This window comes from Scyliorhinus canicula, chromosome 9 (assembly GCF_902713615.1).
Source record: "Scyliorhinus canicula chromosome 9, sScyCan1.1, whole genome shotgun sequence".
NCBI classification, from domain to species: domain Eukaryota; kingdom Metazoa; phylum Chordata; class Chondrichthyes; order Carcharhiniformes; family Scyliorhinidae; genus Scyliorhinus; species Scyliorhinus canicula.
Window position 1 is genome coordinate 102,740,426 of NC_052154.1, and position 22,247 is coordinate 102,762,672.

General features: G+C 48.1%; 1 protein-coding gene across 1 annotated transcript in view; it reads left to right on the forward strand.

The window, feature by feature from the left end:
- The window catches only part of LOC119970928 (mucin-2-like), a 254,661-nt gene that overhangs the window by 80,332 nt on the left and 152,082 nt on the right, over positions 1-22,247 (forward strand). Inside the window, exons 19-25 of the mRNA XM_038806037.1 lie at positions 3,837-3,988; positions 5,881-6,019; positions 7,175-7,285; positions 7,389-7,568; positions 7,707-7,946; positions 8,035-8,191; positions 11,881-12,003. Coding sequence (XP_038661965.1) covers positions 3,837-3,988; positions 5,881-6,019; positions 7,175-7,285; positions 7,389-7,568; positions 7,707-7,946; positions 8,035-8,191; positions 11,881-12,003 — 1,102 coding nt within the window. The remainder of the gene's footprint in view (positions 1-3,836; positions 3,989-5,880; positions 6,020-7,174; positions 7,286-7,388; positions 7,569-7,706; positions 7,947-8,034; positions 8,192-11,880; positions 12,004-22,247) is intronic.

The window sequence follows — 22,247 nt, forward strand, 5'->3', positions numbered from 1 at the left end:
ACTGAACGATAGGGGGGGGGAGATTACGGGCTCCATGCTATGGGAGGCACTCAAGGCAGTGGTCAGGGGGGAGTTAATTTTTATCCGGGCACACAGGGAAAGGAGGAATGAGTAGAGATGGCAAAGTTAGTGGATGAGATTTTGAGGGTGGACAGAAGGTACTCAGAGGCCCCGGAAGAAGAGTTGTTGAAGGAGAGGCAGAGGCTCCAGATGGAGTTTGGGCTGGTATCCATGGGAAGGGAAGTAAGGCAGTTGCGGAGGGCCAGAGGGGCAGTGTATAAGTACGGGGAGAATGCAGGAGAATTTGGCTCACCAACTTAGGAAGCAGGAGACAGTGAGGGTGATTGGAAGAGTGAAGGACGGGATGGGAAGCATGGTAGTTGACCCGGTGGGGGTGAATGGGTGTTTCAGGGGTTTTCTCGGAAGCTATATGAGTCAGAGCCCCCGGCCTGGGGGGTGAATGCGGCCGCCTTTGGACGGGTTGGAGTTTCCCAAGGTGGAGGAGGAACTGGTGGACGGGCTGGGGGCCCCCATTGAAATGAAATGAAAATTGCTTATTGTCACGAGTAGGCTTCAATGAAGTTACTGTGAAAAGCCCCTAGTCGCCACATTCCGGCGCCTGTACAGGGAGGCTGATATGGGAATTGAACCGTGCTGCTGGCCTTCTTGGTCTGCTTTAAAAGCCAGCGACTTAGCCCAGTGAGCTAAACCAGCCATTGGTAGGTGGATGTGATGGAGAGTATTGGGGCGATGCAGACAGGGAAGGCCCCGGGCCCAAATGGGCTCCCGGTGGATTTTTATAAGACATTCGGGGGGGACTTAGGGCATCTGCTGGTGAGGACGTATAATGAGGTAAGGGAAAGGGGGGAGCTCCCCCCACACGATCATAGGTGTCTATTTACCTGATACAGAAGAAAGATAAAGAACCGGAACAATGTGGATCCTACCATTCGACATCATTACTAAATGTGTATGCAAAGTTGTTGCCGAAAGTGCTGACCTCGCTTACTGAGGACTGAGTTCAGGGGGTGATAGGTGAGGATCAGACGAGGTTTGTGAAGGGGAGGCAGTTGTCGGTGAATGTAAGGAGGTTACTGAATGTGATTGTGATGGGCAGGATGTGAAAGTCGCAGGGGCAATGGATACAGAGAAGGCTTTTGACCGGGTGGAGTGGGAGGTGGGACGGTTTGGGTTCGGGCAGGGGCTTATGGACTGGGTTTGGCTGCTGTATAGAGCGTCGTAGCAAGCATGCGGATGAACCGGGTATTTTGGGTTACACTGTGGGACAAGGCAGGGGTGCCCGCTCTCCCTATTGCTTTTTGCCTTTGCTGCAGAGCCATTGGCAATGGCGCTTAGAGCATTGAGAGGTTGGAGAGGGATTGTGCGAGGGGAAGGTCGAGCACATGGCCTCGATGTATGCGGACGATCTGTTGCTGTATATTTGGCCCCACCGGGGGGCATTGGTAGAATTATGAGCATTATGGAGGACTTTGGCCGGTTTTCCGGATACAAGCTGAACATGAGGAAGAGTGGACTGCTCCCCATTGACACCAGGGGGCAGGAGAGGAGGTTGGGAGAGCTGCCGTTCAAGGTTGTGGGGGCGAGTTTCAGGTTCTTGGGCATCCAGGTGGCGTGGGGTTGACACAGCTACATAAGTTGAATCAGCCATGTTATAATGGTGGAGTAGACTCAATGGGCCGAGTGGCCTAATTCTGAACCTATGTCTTATGGTTGGCGGAGCAGATGAAGGGGGATATTAAGAGGTGGGATGTGTTGCCATTGTCGCCGGCGGGGCGGGTGAAGACAGTGAAAATGACGGTGCTGCTCTTGTTTGTATTTCAGAACCTCCCGATCTTCATTCCAAAGTCAATTTTTAAGAAGGTCACCATGTTGATTTTGGGGTTTGTGTGGGCGGGGAAAACCCCGTGAGTCAAGAAGGCGCTTTTGGAATGGGGTGGGGTGGGTGGCTGCTTGCATTGCCAAATATGGCCAACTATTACTGGACAACTAACATCACTATGGTTAGGAAATGGGTAGTGGGGAAGGGGTCAGTATGGGGACAGGTGGAAGTGACCTCTTGCAGTGGTATGGGTTTAGGGGCACTGTTGATGGCGCCTCTATTGTTCTCAATGGCCAGATACTCCACAAGCTCAGTAATAGTATCGGTGTTGAGGGTATGGAGGGCAGTGGCGGCAGCATCTAAGACTGGAGGGGGCTTCGGTGTGGGCACCGATTTGTGATATGTTTGCACCGGGGGTGGGGTGGCTGGACTCAAGGTTTCGGGGATGGCGGCAGGCAGGAATTGAGCGATTTGGGGACCTGTTTGTAGGGGACAGCTTTGCGAGTTTAGAGGACCTGGAGGAGGAATATGAGGTGCCCAGCAGGAATGGGTTTAGATACTTACAAGACCCGGACTTTGTGAGGAGGCTGATGCCGTCCTTTCCTGGGTTGTACCTTTGGGGTTGCAGGATACAGTGCTGTTGAGGGAGGGAGTAGGGAAGGGGAAGGTGTCCAAGATTTATAAGGAGCTGATGAACTGGGAGGAAGCCCCGATAGGAGAAGTTAAATGAAAATGGGAGGAGGGGCTGGGGGAGTGGGAGGAGTGGGGGCAGCGGCAGTGGGGGGGGGATGGGGTTGGAGATGTGGGAAGAGACCCTGCAGTGGTGAATGTGTCCTCATTGTGTGCAAGGCTTAGCCTCCTCCAGTTCAAAGTAGTTCACAGGGCTCAAATGACAGTGGCTAGGATCAGTAGATTCTTTGAGGGAGTAGAAGATAGGTGTGGAAAGTGCGCGGGGAGGCTGGAGAACCATGTTCACATGCTCTGGGCATGTCTAAAACTGAAGGGGTTGTGGCAGGGATTTGCAGACATAATATCTGAGGTGTTGAGGGTGAAGGTGGACCCGAACCCAGAGGTAACGATATTTGGGTGTCGGAAGACCCGGGGTTCTGGGGGAGAGAGAGACCGAATTGGACTTTGCCTCCCTGATAGCCCGGAGATGGATTTTGCTTGGGTGGAGGGACTCGGAGCCACCAGAATCGTGGGTGTGGGTGAGCGACCTGCAGAATCACTGAGGTTGGAAAAGATTAAGTTTGTCTCTAGAGGGTCGGTTGATGGGTTCGCCCAGAGGTGGAAGCCGTTCATCAACTTCTTTCAGGAGGATTGAGGTGTCAGCAGATGGAGGGCGGGCAAGGGGGGTGGATAAGGAGGTTAAAATGGGGAAGGCAGGACAGGAGGAGGGAAAGAGCAGGGTGGGAGGGTTGGTGTTGATTCTTCATTATGTTGTACAAGTTTGCTCTTGCTCTTATTTTTGTGTTTGTTGTTTACCTTAATGCCTGAATAAAGTATTTTTTTTAAATGTGGTAACAAGATGGGGTTATTTCATTCGTGAAAAAGATGGACTTTATTCATATTCCTATGTTCTTGAGACTCTTGAGATAAGGAAAAATTGACTTGTATCTTTATTCCCTGTACTCCCTTTTTCATGGGCTCCAAGATAAATTTCTATGAAAATAGCAAAAACAAAGCTACGAGAATAAGTATATATTTAGGTCCTAAAAATTGATGTGAACAAGAGGGAAGTAGTATTAACTTGGCAATGCAAAAACAAATAGTGTTGAAACTGCCTATTGTTAATCATCCTTCCCATTTTAATATTGAGAGGGATGTTCGGGAGGATATACAATAGACATCTACCTGATATCACTCACTTTTCCTACTGTCAAATGTTAACTTCCAGCGACCTATTACAGTAAGCTGTAAGAATCTGAGGCAGGAATTGTCTTTTTTCTGTTATTAATTTCAGTCCTAAAATATATCTGTTTCTTGGTTTCTACAGTACAGTGAAAAATGTGTGTCGGGTTGTGTTTGTCCAGAGGGGCTGCTGGACAACAAAAATGGAAGTTGCGTTATTGAGGACAAGTGCCCCTGTATGCATAATGATTTACCATACCCACCTGGAACCAGAATCACGGTCGATTGCAACACTTGGTAATTTTTTAACTGCAATATAAATCTCTAGATATTAAAACATATCATGACATTAAACCTCAAGTATATTTATTCTGTTCAAATCCCTATATTCCCTCTATGGGCGGAATTTATCGGCTGTTCACGCCGGCAGGATAGTCCGGTCCCATCGACGGAGCACGGGTTTCCCGGCGACAAGGGGTGTAGCCAAAGGGAAATCCCATTGACAATCCCGCTGGCTCTGAAACACACAGGGCGAGTTAGTCGGTAAATTCCTCCCTATTTTTATCCATGTTTATTTAATTGAAATTGCATTGTAATGCTTTTATTATTGCCTGCAGCTCTATTCTGAAAAGTAACAAGGGGCGGGATTCTCCGACCCCCCGCCGGGTCGGAGAATCGCCGGGGGTCGGCGTCAATCCTGCCCCCGCCGTGTCCCGGATTCTCCGCCACCAGAGATTCGGCGGGGGCGGGAATCGCGCTGCACTGGTCAGCGGGCCCCCCGGCACCGATTCTCCAGCCCGCGATGGGCCGAAGTCCTGCCGCCGTCAAGCCTCTCCCGCCGGCGTGGATCAAACCACCTACCAGGCCGGTGGGAGCAGGCGGCGTGGGCGGGCTCCTGGATCCTGGGGGGGGGGGGGGGGGGGCACGGGGCGATCCGGCCCCAGGGGGTGCCCCCACGGTGGCCTGGCCCGCGATCGGGGCCCACTGATCGGCAGGCGGGCCTGTGCCGGGGGGCACTCTTTTCCCGCCTTCGCCATGGTCTTCACCATGGCGGAGGCGGAAGTGACCCCCTCCCCTGCGCATGTGCGGGGCTGACGTCAGCAGCCGCTGACGCTCCAGCACATGTGCGGACTTCCGCCGGCCGGCGAATTCCCTTCGGCCCCGGCTGGTGTGGCGCCAAAGGCCATCCATGCCAGCCGGCGGAGCACCAACCACTCCGGTGCGGGCCTAGCGCCTCAATGTTAGGGCTTGGCCCCTAAAGGTGCGGAGACGTCCGCACATTTGGGGCGGCCCGACGCCGGAGTTGTTCACGCCACTCCATCACGCCGGGACCCACCGCCCCACCGGGTGGGGGAGAATCCCGGCCAAGATCTTGAATGTGATGAAAGAATAACGGTAGTTGAATGGTGCTCATTGTTTTTTTAATTCATTCATGGGATGTGAGTGTCGCTGACTGGGCCAGCATTTATTACCCATCCACAAGTGACTTGCTAGGTTACTCACTTTGTGGGTCACGAGACACATGTCAGTCTATCCAAGTAAGGATGGCAGATTCCTTCCCTAATTCCAGATTTTTATTGAATTCAAATGTTTTCATCTGCTGGATACCTAGAGCATTACTCTGGTCTCTGGATTGCTAGTCCAGTGAAAAAGTCACTATGCCACTATTAATGTGCAAACCAGAGTCATTTGCGATGTGGATTAGATACCCAGTGAATTGGGAAGTACCACATGTTTTGGGACATTTTGCTTCACTGCCAGCCATGTATAAAAGACATAACTTCCCCATGAATTTCATAGAGTTTTTGTATTTGCATATTAACTACCCAATAAATTCATTACAGAAAGTTAAATCTAGTAATGCCAAGTATAAGTACACTTTTCAACAACATGATCACTGTTAATGACTGCCAATTAACCTGTCTTGCCACATCATTAACAACTTGCATTTTGAGCTGAGGTTGAGCAGGAAAAAGCCTAACTAACTGGGCACACCATGAGATGTCCACATCTGACCACAACAGAAAAGAAGGCACTAAATTTTAACAAACTGCTCAAAGTTATGAAATAAGAAATCATTCAAAGTTAAGATTATACACGATTTTTATATTGTAGTTTAATGCATCCTTTTGATATTTCCTGATTTAATGATGCCTGCATTTGCTCTCAACTCATTTTAATTTGTTTAGTACTTGCCAGAAAGGGAGCTGGAACTGCACAAATATTCCCTGCTTTGGAGCATGTACAATATATGGGAGTGGCCACTACATTACATTTGATGGCAAGCACTACAACTTTGATGGTAACTGTGAATATGTTGCTGTCCAGGTAAGGCTTCTTATAGCGGAATTTTCTCAAAAATAGGCAAGGTAATGCAATAGTCGGAAGAAATGGTGAGGAAGCCATGAACTTCACAGACGACTTTCTCAATTGTATTGTTTGCCACATAGTCAAAAGAAAATGAAGGGATGGGTCCCATGACATCGGCAGTAACTACATTTTTAAAAGGTTGGGTCTGGAAAAAAAAATAGAACCCCCCTCCGTGAAACATCCCCACCTCAGAAGACACCCACCCGTGCAAAACCCCATCTATGCAACGCCCCTCTGTCACTGCCCCTGGCACTCCGCCCTGGCAGATGCACTCACCAGCATGCCTCCATTGGATTCTGCTCACGGGGGACCTACCATGATTCACATCAGCGCACCGTCACGCCAATGTGAATGGACAATTTAACATGGGGGACCATAAGGCTTAAAGGCCCGATAATTATATTTAAATTTATTCAAATCCGTCGGGATTCCCATTACATCATTGACAGAGGGCAGGGACAATCAGAACGGGGATTCCTGCCAGCACCAACCACGTTTCAGCCTCCTGTGGGATTTTTCGATCCCACTACCCCGAAATGGGAAAAAAAAATTTAGAGTATCCAATTATTTTTTTTCCCTAATTAAGGGGCAATTTAGCATGGCCATTCCACCTAACCAGCACATCTTTGGGTTGTGGGGGTGAAACCCAAGCAGACACGGGGAGAATGTGCAAATTCCACATGGACAGTGACCCAGGGCCGTGATTCGAACCCAACTCCTCAGCGTCTGGAGTCCCAGTGCTAACCACTGCGCCAAATGCCGCCCCGCCATTTTTGGGACAAGACAAATGCTCAGTGGGGCCTAAGAGGCTGAGGGATGGTAATTTGTTCTCCAGGTGTCTAATGACTGAGGCACCTCATAAATCCCTAGGTATGTCTAGTTAATTTTCCTTCTTCTTTCCATTGTGAGAAAACTCATATAATTCCCCAGCCAAGGTGGTTGAAATCTGGAAACTTAGGCATTGGGGGGGTAAATTTACCTGTCACTGTATGACATTAGTGTTGGTCCCACAGGATATGTATTGCTTTTACGACAACCAGCTGCTTTGATGTGCAATAACATGAATATTATTTATTACTTATGAAGGCAATCACATTATTTATTTATTTTCAGTATCACGGTGGGAATAGTACTACCAATGACACCTTCAGTTTAGTTACAGAAAACGTTCCCTGTGGAACAACTGGAACAACATGTTCTAAATCAATCAAACTGTTCTTTGAGGTAGCTTCCATGAGTTTTACAATTTCTTATTGACATTTAATACATTCCAGACTCATTCTATTTACATTTGTTTATGCTGAATCCCTGTTATATCTTGCTCCAGAATTTTGAACTGAAGCTCGCTGAAGGAAAACATGAAATAATACAGCTAACGGAGAACAAAAAGATCCCTTTCACTATCCGCATTCTTGGCCTTTATCTGACTTTGGAAGCTCACGATGGGTTGATTCTGATATGGGACAAACAGACTAGTGTTTTTATTAAGTTGAGCCCTTCTTACCAGGTATGAGTGAATGTATCCACAATCAAGTCATTATCTTCCTCAAATAGTTCTAAATCTTAATAGATTTACCTGTGTTTTTAGAATAAAATTAAATGAACTTATTTTAACAAATGTGTGATTATTACTCTATGATTTCAGGGTAAAATTTGTGGCTTATGTGGTAATTTTGATGGCAACGCGAACAATGACTTCATGCTGAGAAGCAAGTCTGTTGTTACAGATGTAATTGAGTTTGGAAATTCTTGGAAACGAACCCCTAATTGCCCGGATGCTGTGGCTGATGATGACCCTTGTACTAAGAAACCACATCGCAGAAGTTGGGCACAGAAGCAGTGCTCCATAATTACAAGCAGCACCTTTGCAAATTGTCACAAAATGGTTGTACCACTTTCTCATTTTTTAATATCCTCATTTGCTATATTTCTTTTTAAATACTACTAAAGTTAATAATCTGTTTCATCAATAGGTTGACCCAAAACCATTTTATGATGCTTGTGTCCATGATTCCTGCTCTTGTGACAGTGGTGGAGATTGCAAGTGTTTTTGCACAGCGGTACATTCCTACTCTTTCGCCTGCAAAGAAACTGGGATATGCATTGACTGGAGGACCCCTGACATCTGTCGTACGTATCTTGCAGTTTTAACATACAAAGTGTTCAAACCCTAAACATTTAATGGACACTGGAGGTCCGTGTGTATTCTTTTCGCAGCTCTTGTTTGACTATAGCATAAACTGATGGTTTAAAAGCCTTCAATCGTCAATGGTCCTAGCTTAAATGTCAGTATTGAATCCATGATATTTGTGGTCAGATCTAGAAGCATTTGGTGCCCATAAATATCCATTTCCTAAAAAAATGACATTGCAGCAAGAGTATAAAGTTGATCCCAACCAAAAAAGTAGCAAAAATACAAATATTTCCAAGCGTTGCGGATGAATAATTGAATTCTCTAAATGTTATACTTCTTTAAACCAAATTTCAAAGCAACCTCAAAAAAATTATCCCAGGAATAAATTACTTTTGTATTACTTTAACCAATTCTCAAATGTCAATTTGATTTGGATCTCTTCTAGTAGTTATATATGCATATTTATTATCATAAACAACAAATTAAGGAAAGAAAATAAATATTGATGAATCACCAGCAAATACAATCAGCATAAAGATGCTCAAGGATGACTCGTGAATGTAAAGATAGAAAAGATTTAATGAGGGATGGCTAGTAAATATCAAAAATAGAAATATACTGCAGGATGTTCAGTGAATACAAGGAATAGAAAGAAGGTGGTGAGGAATGACAGTTAAATAAATATAAATACTTTGACTGTAGTTTTTAAGAGGATGTAACTAGTAGAATAGGTAAGGATAAACCAGTGGATGTGGTGATTTTGATTTTCAGAGAGCTTTTGATAAAGTCCCACAAAAAAGATTAGTACAAAAATAAAGCGCATGGGATTTGGGGTAATATACTGGCATTTATTAAGAATTGGTTGACAGCCAGGAAATGGAGAGTAGGAATAAATTGATCTTTTTCGAAGGGGCAGGTGGTACTAGAGGAGTCCCACAGGGATCAGTGCTTGGGCCCCAGCTTTTCGCAATCTAAATCAATGATTTGGATGAAGCAACCAAAGTAATGTTTCTTAGTTTGTTGATGACATGGAACCTGGTGAGAATGTGAATAGTGAAGAGGATGTGAAGGGGTTTCAAAGTGATTTACACAAGTTCAGTGAGTGAGAAAATGCGCTACAGATGCAGCATAACGTGCATAAACGTAAATTTTGGTAGGAAAACACAGAATGGCAGAGTATTATTTAAATGATGACCTGGGTGTTCTAGTATGCCAGTCACTTAAAGCAACATGCAGGTACAGCAAACAGTTAGGAAGGCAAATGGTATGTTGGCATTCATTGCAAGCAACTTGTGTAGAGGAGCAAGGATCTCTTACTGCAGCTGTGCAAAGACTTGGTGAGACTACACCAGGGGCATTGTGTGCAGGTTTTGTCTCCTTGGGCGGGATTCTCTAGTCCCCCAGCCGCGTGTTCCTTACCATGTGCCGTTCACTGATGGCAGGATTCTATCTTCCCGTCGCTTGTTAATGGGTTTTCTGCTGGCAACTGGCAGCCTGAAAAGTGAATTTATTTTTTATTTTTATATATAAATTTAGAGTACCCAATTATTTTTTGCCAATTAAGGGGCAATTTAGCATGGTCAATCCACCTACCCTGCACATCTTTGGGTTGTGGGGGCGAAATCCACGCGAGCACGGGGAGATTGTGCAAACTCCACACGGACAATGACCGAAAAATGAATCTTGACGACCGGAGAATTCCAGCCTTTATCTAAGAAAAGATATACTGGCTACTGAGGGAGTGCAGTGAATGTTCACAAGATTAATACCTGTTATGGTAGAATATTGTCGTAAGAGGAGACATTGGGTCAACTGAGCCTGTATTCACTGCAGTTTAGAAGAATGAGAAGGGATCTAAGTGAAACATACAGGGCGCGATTCTCCGCCCCCCCACGCCGGGTGGGAGAATAGCGGGAGGGCCTCCCGACATTTTTCACGCCCTCCCGCTATTCTGCCCCCCCCCCCCCCCCAAGCCCGACCCATGCCACGAATCGCCGCTCGCTGTTTTTTACGGCGAGCAGCGATTCTCCAAGGCCGATGGGCCGAGCAGCCGGGCCTTCACACCCGTTTCAACATGGCAGCAAACACACCTGCTCGCTGCCGTCGTGAAACAGGCGCCAGATGCCCGTTTGGGGCATCTGGGGGCCCGATTGGCATGGCAGTACCACAGCCGTGCCAAGGGGGGCATAAGCCCGCGATCGGTGCCCACCGATCGCGGGCCGTACGTCCGTAATGGACACACTCTTTTCCCTCTGCCGCCCCACAAGATCAAGCTGCCACGTCTTGCGGGGCGGCTGAGGGAAAAGATGGCAACTGCGCATGCGCGGGTTGGCGTTGTCCATCCTGCGCACGCGCGGCTGACATCATTGGCCGCGTCAGCCGGCGTGACGCTTGACGTGCGGCCTTGACGACCGTCCCGCCGTGACGCACGGGACCGCGCTTCTAGCCACGCCCGGGGGGGGGATTGTCGGCCCCGGATATGGGCGTGAAGGTTGCCGTGGGTCACGGCCTGTCCCACGGCAGCCTTTACGATTCTCCGCATTTGCGGAGAATCACGCCCATAAAGTTCTGACAGGGCTGGACAGACTGGATACAAGGAGGATGTTACTTCCTCTGGCTGAGGGGTCTAGAAACATGGGTCACAGTCTCAGGATATGGGATAGACTATTTAGGACTGGGATAAGGAGAAACGTCTTCGCTTAGAGGGTGGTGAACCTGTGAAATTCTCGACTTCTCGAAACTCACTGAAAACATTTAAGAAGGAAACAGATCGATTTCTAGACTCTGAAGGCATCAAGGGGTATGGGGAGAGCACGGGAGTATGGCACTGAGATGGAGGATCAGCCATAATCATTTTGAATGGTGAAGCAGGCTCGAAGGCCGAATGGCCTACTCCTGCTCCTATTTTCTATGTTTCTAAAGACATGGAGTGGGATTCTCCAGCAATGGGGCTATGTGCCCACTCCAGCGTCAAAACACGGACTTTCCTGAAGAAAGTGCAAAGTGATTCTCCTACCTGAAGGGGGCTTTCAGGGCCCTGGAGTGCTCTACGGGGCCCTGCACTTCCAGTCGGGAGTCACCGCATGTGCACAGTAACGGCCTTCGGCGGCCGCCCCATGCAGCATGGTGGACTCACACCGTGGACCAGCCCCGAAAATATAGACCCCCCCCCCCCCGAGATCGCATGCGCCAGTGGATCGGTGGCCCCCGATCGCTAGCCTGGCCATCCGTGAGGCCCCCTCTCCGATGAAGGAGCCCCCCACCTTCACGAGGGCGGCCGCGGACTGACTCCACAGCCACCACTGGCCGTTCCCGACAGGCAAAACGTGGTTAGAACCACGCCGTCGGTAACTCGCCGCGGAGGCCTATGTCAGTGGCCCCCTACCTGCACCGCATAGACAGCGCACGCGCAATTCACGGAAATTCTCTGAATTTTGGCATCAACGCCCATTCTCCGCCCCCGCGCCGATTGTGATTTCAGGGTGGAGGTGCGGAAAATCCCACCCATGAAGTGTGATAAAAGAAGATACTTGGGTAATTAAGGGAAGGAAAGAAAATATTAAAGGAGAGATAAAATATACGAGTGATAGAAAGAATAGTCAGATAGCTATCAGAATTATGAAGTATCTGGTAAACCTTTAAAATCAAGTATCAGATAATGAATATCTACTTCCTGCTATTTCAGCCATGTACTGCAGTTTCTACAACCCTACTCCTGACACCTGTGAATGGCATTATTACCCTTGTGGATTACACAGCTTCCATACTTGCCTAAACCCAAACCGCAATGACACGTTTCATTTGGAAGGTAAGTACCTCTTTGGCTTTCGTAAAACTTATCTACAGTATAGAAATACCATGCTGCTTTGTTGATCCTGTAAGTAACAACTTTTATTTACATGGTGTCCTCAATGCAGGAAAATATCCTAGGTGTATCACTATATTTTCCAATCTAATTGTGGTTTGCAAGTGAAAGTAAAGTCAAGTACCGTGCAGCTGTAGATTGCTGCAGACCTTCACCAACAGGTGGGAAAAGTAAGTCATAGAAACTAATTTCCCTGCACTAATATCAGTCCGTATAGAAGTAACAGTGCACAGTCTGGAAATTTCCTCCAATCTGCTCTCCTGTTACATGCGTAAATTATGTCCCTGCCACTCTTCTGATCAAGTAATGCTGGTGGAAGGAGGTAACCATGAGCAACCACAACACCATCATCAAGATGTATATTTTATTGCCTGACTTACCTGTAGGGCAACGAGAATCCCGTTTCCCGATTCTCGAGAGATTTTGGGCCCACGTCACTGTTTATACTGATGGCTAACACAGGCTCAAAATCGCCCCCAAAGCCTTCAAGCTAATTTTCAGATTTTCTGCCATCATCCAGAAAATGTGTCTGCTGGCCATGCAAATCATGAAATTGTGTGTTTGCGAACTATTGATATGCACACCCAACAGTCTAGATTTCCTGCCAGCAGCCAGAACTCAGAAGGTTACTTTCGAATCTTACCCGAGTTTTAACTATCTGCTCATTTTTGGACTCAGTTTAATGAGCTTGAATTTATCTTGGAGCGGGTTTCAAATGAGGGGCGCTGGTTGATGAGCCATCAATTGCACGAGAGACGAGTTGCTATACAAAAGTTAGGCTTTAATAAGCTAGAACTTAGCCCTGCGGTTGTCTACAATAAAATGGACGACCACCGGGCGCTTCGACTATTTATACCTCGGTAAGGAGGCGTGGTTAACTCAGCCTCTCGACCAATCGGAGAGCTGTCACATGACTGGTCTCAACCAATCGGTCGAGAGGCACATGACCGACCAGGGTCAATGGTAAGCCGGTGTTCTGCATCAATGGCAGACAGCTATGCAAATCATATCACCACACTGATCAAACCAGAAATGCACATGTTGTCCTCAATCTCAGGTCTTACATATTTAAACTTCTCGACTTAATTCACATGCTTACTTCCTGTCCGGAATGAGAATGAAGAGGTACAGAGCCAGTTGAAAATGAGAAATAAATGGTAGAAAGGACATTTTGAGAAAGTCGCACGAGAAATGGAAGTTGTTGCTGTTGTTGAGGATTCTGGGATAATGAGTATTAAGACCCAAGAAGCCGAACGGTAGAGTGAAGCTTCTTTATTTAGGGTCACAAACTGTTTGCCTATTACAGCAAATATATATACAGAGTAAAGTCCAGTTGGGACAACTAACATGCCAGTCCCTGTCCGGGCCTTTTTATGAGCCCTAGCTGGCCGGGCCTCCGCCCGCTAGCGGGGAAGTTCATATTTCACAAGTCCCACAGGAATATCAATCAGGGTATCCCTGTGGGGGTTATTACACCCAAATCCGCAAGTTCTCCCTCTGCAACCATCTAAGGAGACCTTCTGTGCCGCTTTGCATGTGGTCGTGCTCCTGTCAGTGGTGGGTCTGGGCCAGGTGGTGTATAGTGGTTTGTAGGCTGTCTTTTCCGAGATGATCTCTGGAGGGATACTGCCGGGGCGAGGATCCGGACACGACATCGTCTGTGAGTGCGGACGCTTCATTTTCCATCCCTGAGCCTGAGTCATCATCATCTTGATGATTCATGCTTTGGACCATGGTGGGTTGCATTTCTTGGCTAAGGAGTGGTCCATGAGGTGGTGGAGGTACCGGTGTTCCTGACCGGGCAACCTCTGAGGCAAGCTCTTGTCTTTTAAGATGGTCGATGTGCTTACGCAAGATCTTCCCTTGGGTCTTAACCTTGTATGATATGGGCCCTTTTTTCCTCCAGCACATTCCTTGGGAGCCAAAGGGCACCGACTCCAAAATTCAGGACATAAATTGTGACCCCTGGTTGAAAACCTCTCCCCGGTGTCTTGTGGACATAACCCTTCCCATGCATATCTTGTTGCAGCTTGACTTTTCTGCCAAAACTTAGGAAAGTCAGACTTAAAAGAATTTAGAGGCGCTAGCCCATCAGCAGTTGTGCTGGTGCTACCCCAGTCGCGACATGCGACATGGTCCGGTAATGAAAAAGAAACCTTGCCAGTCGCGTATCCAGGGAGCCCATGGTCTGCTTCCGCATGCCCTGTTTAAATGCTCTGCCAAACCATTTGAGGACTGGGGGTACGGGGTGATCCGGATGTGTCTTATCCCATGTGTATGTACAAATATGGAGAACCTGAGACTTCTGGTGTGGCAGCATGAAGTAACGACCACATCTCGCATGGCTCCACGCAAGCTCTGGCATTTTGGGCTTATCTGCCCAATCGGTGAGGAATTTCTTCAATCGGAAATTTTCAATCAGCTGAAAAGCTTGCAATGTCGAAATTGACATCAAAGAGGGGCAGAGAGTTGAAATTACAAACGTCGAGCCCGAACAAGGATGCATTAAAGATGGAGGGGGAAGTGGCCATGCCCATCACCCTCAAAATAATGGCGATTTGGGGTTCTGAACCCAGTAAAGCTAAGAATCACATTTGACTCAAAAGATTTCCCTTTCGAAACTCCCGAACAGGTTGAGGACTTTATCAGAGATCGTGATCTGGGCCCAGTTTAAGGTATGCGTGCGGAGGTTGGACTGTTGGGGTGTTAATAGTGTACTGTTTTTTTGTTCATGTTCATGTTGTTACAAATTGAGTTGGGTTAATGGTGGAATTGTTTGGATGGGGTTGTTTCCTCTGTTTTTTTTAAGATTATCCTTTTTTATTGATTCAATGATTGCAGGGGATTGGGGGTGTCTTTCCTCAGTTTAAGGTTTTTGTTCATTATTGATGGCAAGAGGATCAGCAGGAGAGACAAGCTTGGGGCAGAAATGAAGGCGATGGTTAAGGAATAGTTAAGGGACGTGGGGTTGAGTGGTCACCTTACTAACATTAGAAAATAAACTGGTTACCGGAAGTCAAGTGGGGAATGGGGCTGTGACTTACCGGGCCAAAGCTCAATAGGTCTAAAAGGGAATGGGGGAGAGGGGGACAGGGAGTTAGAAAAGACAACAGGCTATCTGTTGACTTGGGGAGGGGGGGTAGAAACTGATAGTGACCAGTTACCTTCTTCAGCTTCACCAGTTAGGTGGGATGGGTCGGCAGCTTAGGTGGGCTTGCAGCTTGGAAATCATTGGCGAAGCTATGGGGGCGGCATAGTGGCACAGTGGTTAGCACTGCTGCCTCACAGCTCCAGGTACCCGGGCTCAATTCCAGCCTTGGGTGACCATCTGTGTGGAGTTTGGACTTTTCTCCCCATGTCTGCGTGGGTTTCCTCCCGGTGCTCCGGTTTCCTCACACAGTCCAAAGAGGTGCAGGTTAGGTGGACTGGCCATGCTAAACTGCCCTCAGTGTCCAAAAGGTTAGGTAGGGTTACTGGGTTCCGGGGATAGGGTGGAGCTGTGGGCTTAAGTAGGGCACTCTTTCAAAGGGTTCAATGGGCCAATTGGCCTCCTTACAATGATTTTGCAGTGGTAATGACTGACTCTAACCTGGGGAGGTGGATGCGGGTAAGCAACACCCAACAAGTGTGGTCACCTGGAATGTGCGGGGCCTGGAGGCCCAATCGAAAGAGAGTTGGTTTTTGCTCATTTAAAGAATTTGGAAGTGATGTGACATTCCTCTACATGCGCAAGCGAGATCAGGTGCATCTTCAGAAGGCTTGGTGAGCCAAGTTTTCCACTCTGGATTTGGCACCAGGACCCGGGGGTGGAGGTCAGGTTTCGTTCGGAGAAAGTATTAGAAGATGCGTGAAGAAGGCATGTTATAGTAATGGTGATGTTAGAAGGGATACAAGTGATGTTTGTGAATGTGTATACCCTGAATTGAATGATACAATGTTCACGAAATGGCTGCTGGCAAGGATACTGAATCAAGACACCATCAGCTTACTATGGGAGGAGACATGAATTGTGTGCTAGACCCAAGAGTTCTAGGCCAAGATCGCTGGTCCTGGGGGTATGGCTAAGGCACTAATAACTTTTATGGAAGAAACGGGGGATCAGACACATGGAGGTTCGGACACCTGGGGGAAAAAAGAGTTTTCGTTCTTCTCCTCAGTACACAATATTTTTTCCAGGATTGACTATTTTGTCATAAGCCGAGCACTAGTGGCAGGAGAAGAAATCTGAGTACACAGCAGTGGTCATTTCTGACCATGCCCCGTATTGGATGGACCTAGAGTTCGGTGCAGGCAGAGGGCATCAAAAGGGGTGCAGATGGATGTGGATCTGCTAGTGAACATTGGGTTCTGTGTAAGGATCTCAGGGACTTTCCAGGATTATATTTTGAACAATGACAGTGGGGAGTTCCCTCCTTCAGCACTATGGGAAGCGCTGGAGGTTCTAATTAGGGGAGAAATTATGGGCGAAATTCTCCGCACTCACGACGGTGCAGAGAATAGCGGGGGTCGTAAATTTTTACGGCCACGCTAGTTTGACGCCCTCCCGCTATTCTCCCCCCACGCCCGACTCCCGACACGAATCGCTGCCGCCGTTTTTTTACGGCGAGCAGCGATTCTCAGCTGGCCGATGGGCCGAAGTCCAAGCCCTTTACGGCCGTTTTTACGAACGTCAAACACACCTGGTCTGACCGTTCGTAAAAACGGCCGTAAAGTTCGGATCTTGGCAACCATGGCACCGATTGGCACGGCAGTACCACGGCCGTGCCGAGGGTGCCATGGGCCCGCGATCGGTGGGCACCGATCGCGGGCAGCGGGTCCGATTCCCACGCACTCTTTGTCCTTCCGCCGCCCCGCTGTATCCATTCGCGGGGCGGCTGAGGGGCATCCCGGCCCGCGCATGCGCTGGTTTCGCGCAAATGCGTGATGATGTCACCCGCGCATGCGCGGGTTGGAGTCTTCCAATCCGCGCATGCGCGGCCGACGTCATGTGACGCGTCAGCCGTCGCAAACTCTGGCAAGCGGGCTTAACGAAATTCGTTAAGCCCGCGATGCTGGAGTTCACAGCCGCGGCATGCTAGCCCCGACCGGGGACCAGAATCGGTTCCCGGTCGGGGAGGGGGAGGCTGGCGTCAAACCCACCCGTTTTTGACGCCAGCCTTACGATTTCTCCCTGTTTGGGAGAATCGCGCCCTATATCTTTCAAAGCCCCTACTTGAGCTGGAAATAAGGAGGCAGTGGAAAGAACTAGTAGACGATATTAGAGAGGTAGATCATAAGTGTGTGGACAGTCCAGCCCCAGAACTATTAGCAGAGAGGAAAAAGCTGAAACACAGTTTAATCTGATCACTACAGATTGGGCGGTACGACAGCTGAGGCAAGCTAAAGCGGCTATTTACGATTATGGGAGAAAGCAAGTCAGCTTCTGGTATGTCAACTGAGGAAACGGGAGGCAGAGAGGGATATTGCCCAGATTGGGGCACGGGATTTAGGAGAGGATAAATGCGATATATCAAAACCTTTAACCAAAATCTATACAGGTCTGAGCCTCCACAGGGTGAGAAAGATATGGTGGATTATTGGGGTGAGCTGGAGTTTCCCAAGGTGGAGGGGGAGCTATGAGAGGACTTTGAAGCTTCACTGGAGTTTGGTGAGATCAAGCAGGCGCTGAAATTGATGGAGTTTGCGAAGGCACACGGATCCAACGGGTTTCCGGTGGAATTCTATAAAAAATTCATAGACCTATTAGGCCCTCTATTGTTAGGGATGTTCAGGGACTCCTTGAAGAGAGCAGCTCTGCCACAAACTCTGAGGCAGGCTTCGATTTCCCTGCTTTGAAAAAAGACATCCGTTGGAGTGTGGGTTGTATCGTTCAATCTCCCTATTAAATGTGAACGTGAAGATGTAAGTTACAGTGTTGGCATTAAGACTGAAACCTTGTCAGCCAGGGAAAAGATCAAACAGGTTTTGTTAAGGGGTGGAGGTTAAATATCGAGTGTGGGACATTGTTGAATGTGGTGCTTGTTCTGGGGAGGGTCCCCGAGATCATAATCTTGCTTGATGCACAGAAGGGGTTCGGCTAGGTAGAGTGGGAGTATCTGTTTGTGGTATTAGAACAATTTGGATTTGGTCCGGGCTTTGAGCATGGAGGCAGCTGTTGTATACTGCCCCATTTGCCAGTATTTGCACTAACAATGTGACCTCCGGTTCCTTTCGTCTTTACCGGGGAGCAAGGCAGGGATGTCCTTGTCCTCTTTGCTATTTGCACTAGCAATAGAGCCACTAGCCAAGACCCTGGGGTCCTCGAATATATGGGGAGGAATAGTTAGAGGCGGGTTGGAATACAGGGGCTTGCGGTACGCCAACGACTTACTATTATATGTGAATGATCCGGAGGTGTCAATAGATAACATTATGGGGATCTTGCAGCATTTTGGGGCCTTCTCTGGCTATACGATAAATATAGAAAAGAGTGAATGAATACTTGTGGTTGAGGTCCGAGGCAGAGAGGGGGGCTTAGGGGAGTACTGATCTGGCGACTTAGGGGATTACTGTTCCAGCTTGCTGGAGTCACTTTTGGTATTTGGGTGTCCAGACAGCAAGGGATTGGGAAACTCCGGAGGTTAAATTATACGATGGCAAAGGTCAAACCTGACTAGCAAAGATGGACGGTCTCCCCTTATCCCTGGCTGGCTGAGTGCAATCGGTTAAGATGAACACCTTGCCAAGATTTTTATTTTTATTCCAGTGCCTTCCGATATTCTTGCCCAAGGCTATTTTCAGAGAAGTTGACCGTCTGGTGACTAGATTTATTTGGGGGGTTAAGAGCTCGAGGATCTGGGGGGTTAAGAGCTCGAGGATCAGGAGTGTTATGTGTCTGTGACAATGATTGAGTTGACACACCAAAGAGCATCGCGTTCAAGACAGTCGAATATAACAAACTGTGGGTTGGAAACTAAAGCTAATAAACTGGAACAAACACAACTATCCATGACAAATTCTCCTACAGGCTCCCTCTAGGTTACAGTGTCACATGGTATAACCTACCTGCCACCTAGTTGTCGGAGGTCAAACATTTTTACATGTACAATTGCTTATGCATATCACTACAAGGAGAACGGTGCTCCAGAGGGAGAGACAATTTGGGGGCTTGGCCTTGCCAAACTTTCAATCCTATTATTGGGCGACTAATGCTGAAAAGGTGCAAGAATGGTTTGGAGATTTGGATAAGCTTTGGGTCTGGGTGAAAGCAGAGTCTATGAGGAGAGCAAGCTTAGTGGCGCCAGTATCAGCTCCGTTACCGTGATACCAAAGAAACACTTGTCTAATTCAGTAGCAGTAACCATGTCCAAAATTGTTTTAATTTCAGGGCTGCCTCTCAGATGATCCCCATCTGTGCGAACCAGTTATTTGAACCTGCTAGGTTGGATGTGAAATTTAGGGAATGGGTGGATAAAGATTTTGACAAAGTGGAACTCTTATTTTTAGAAGGTCAGTTTGCTAGTCTAAGGGAACTGAAAAACAAATGTGGCTTACAGACTTCTACCTTGCTCGAGAGGATCTTACCATGCTCTGGATGGGAGGTGGCCAAATATCGGGTATATAGTAACAGACGATGGGGGAGGAGACGTGCTCTGCTGTGGCCGGCATGGTAGCTCAGTGATTAGCACTGTTGCTTCACAGTGCCAGGGACCCGGGTTCGATTCCTGGCTTGGATCACTGCCTGTGCAGAATCTGCACATCCTCACTGTTCTCCGGTTTCCTCCCACATACCATAGATGGGCTCGTTAAGTGGATTTGTCACACTAAATTGCCCTGTAGTGTTCAAAGGTTAGGTGGGTGTAGTAATCCACGGGAGGCAGGAGTTCCGTCACGACACCAATATTTATTTACAATAACGATATTACAGGAGCAGCTACAAACAAATGATCGTAACTCCTGGACCGTGGTGGGAGCTGGGGCTACTTTTATTGCCCTTGCTCTGTCTTCCAATGGGTGTAAGCCCGACTCGTCTACTTTATATCCCAGGTATGCCAGGGGCCAGAAAAACACATTTTTCCCTTTTTAACCGTACGCCTGCCTTTGCGAAACGCCTGAGCACTTCCTCCAGGTTCCTTAAGTGTTCCCTGTTTGTCCTACCCGTGATTAAGACATCGTCCAAATAAATCGCCACCTGCGGTAGTCCCTGCAGAATATTTTCCATCGTACGCTGGAATATAGTGCAGGCTGATGACACTCCGAAAGGTAGTCTAGTGTAACGAAAAAGGCCCTTCAGGGTGTTGATCGTAGCGAACTTCTGGGAGCCCTTGTCCAGTTTTAACTGCAGGTAGGCGTGGCTCATGTCCAGTTTCGTGAACAAAAGCCCACCTGCCAATTTGGCATATAGGTCGTCTATTTTCGGGATTGGGTATTTGTCCAGCAGTGCGTATTTGTTTACTGTCTGTTTGAAACCTCCACAGAGACGTATCGAGCCATCTGGCTTCAAAATTGGTACCACCGGCGCTGCCCATTCCGAGAACTGTAACGCTGTAACCTTTCTATTTCATCATCTACTTTCTTCCTTAATGCAAAAGGTACCGGCCTGGCCTTACAAAATTTCGGAAGGGCTTCTGGATCCACGTGCAAAGTTGCTTTGGCGCCTAGGATTTCCCCCAAACCTTCCTGGAAGACCTCCGGGTATTTTTGGAGTACTCCACTCAACTGCCCGCTTCCACTCTGGAAAATTTTCATCCAATCTAATTTTAGGTCTTTCAGCCAGTTCCGTCCAATTAAGCTCGGTCCGGAGCCCTCTACTATAGTCAACGGTAATCTGAGCAATTGTTTCTCATATTCCACGGGAACATGAGTCGTGCCTAGAACTTCCAGGGGTTCCCCTGTGTAGGTTTTAAGTTTCGTCAATATTTTTGTTAGGGTTAGTGGCTGGAGTCCATCTTTGATTTTTCTAAATGCTGCCACTCCCATTACTGATACGGCCGCACCCGTGTCTATTTCCATTATTGTCGGCCGCCCGTTCACCCGTGGGGTAATCCTAATGGGTTCTGCTTTAGAACATAGAACAGTACAGCACAGAACAGGCCCTTCGGCCCTCAATGTTGTGCCGAGCCATGATCACCCTACTCAAACCCACGTATCCACCCTATACCCATAACCCAACAACCTCCCCTTAACCTTATTTTTTTATTAGGACACTACGGGCAATTTAGCATGGCCAATCCACCTAACCCGCACATCTTTGGACTGTGGGAGGAAACCAGAGCACCCGGAGGAAACCCACGCACACAGGGGGAGGACGTGCAGACTCCACACAGACAGTGACCCAGCCGGGAATCGAACCTGGGGCCCTGGAGCTGTGAAGCATTTATGCTAACCATCATGCTACCCTGCTGCCCCTTTCTTCGTTGCAATATTATATAATTGTTCCCCTTCGGAGGAGGATGGGGCGTCAAGGTTGTGTACTTCCCTGCGTCCCCACCTGCTATTCCTCTTTTGCCACCTCCTTCTAGGGTTTCTGTCGTTGTTACCCCACTCTGTCTGGTGCCAGAAACGGTCCTTCTCTGTTGGGGGAGCCTCAGCCGGTACTTCCCCCTGTCTCCAGTTAGTCCTGGCAGATTTGGGGGCAGTTCTGGGGTTTTCCTTTTTCCCTCTATTCCTCAGGTTTTTCCTGAGAGCGGCTATCTGGTAGAAGGACCCGTTGTGGTAGTCCCTCTGACAGGTATCTACCTCTATTGGCGTGTCCTGTAGTTCCTGCGCCCCACTTGTTGCCTTTTCTAGGGACAGTGCAAGCTGTAACGCCTGCCTGCAGTCTAGCTCCGTTTCCGCCAACAGGCGTTTCTGTATTGTGAGGTCGTTTATACCACACACTAACCGGTCCCGAAGCATTTCATTTAGCATCGGGCTGAACTCACATTTTTCCGCCAGCCTTCTCAGGCGGGTCAAGAAATTTGTGACTGACTCCCTGTCTTCCCGCTTCGCTGTGTAGAATCTGTATCTACGCAAAATGAGGGGTGGTTTTGGGTCGTAGTGCTCTTTCACCAATTCCGTTACTTCTTGGAAAGTTTTTGTGTCTGGCGCATCGGGATAAGTCAGACTACGTATAATGGCGAAAGCTGAGGGTCCACAAGCCGACAGCAGGATAAGCCGTCTCCTTTCGTCCGTCAGTATATCATTTGCCCGGAAGAAGTAACACATTC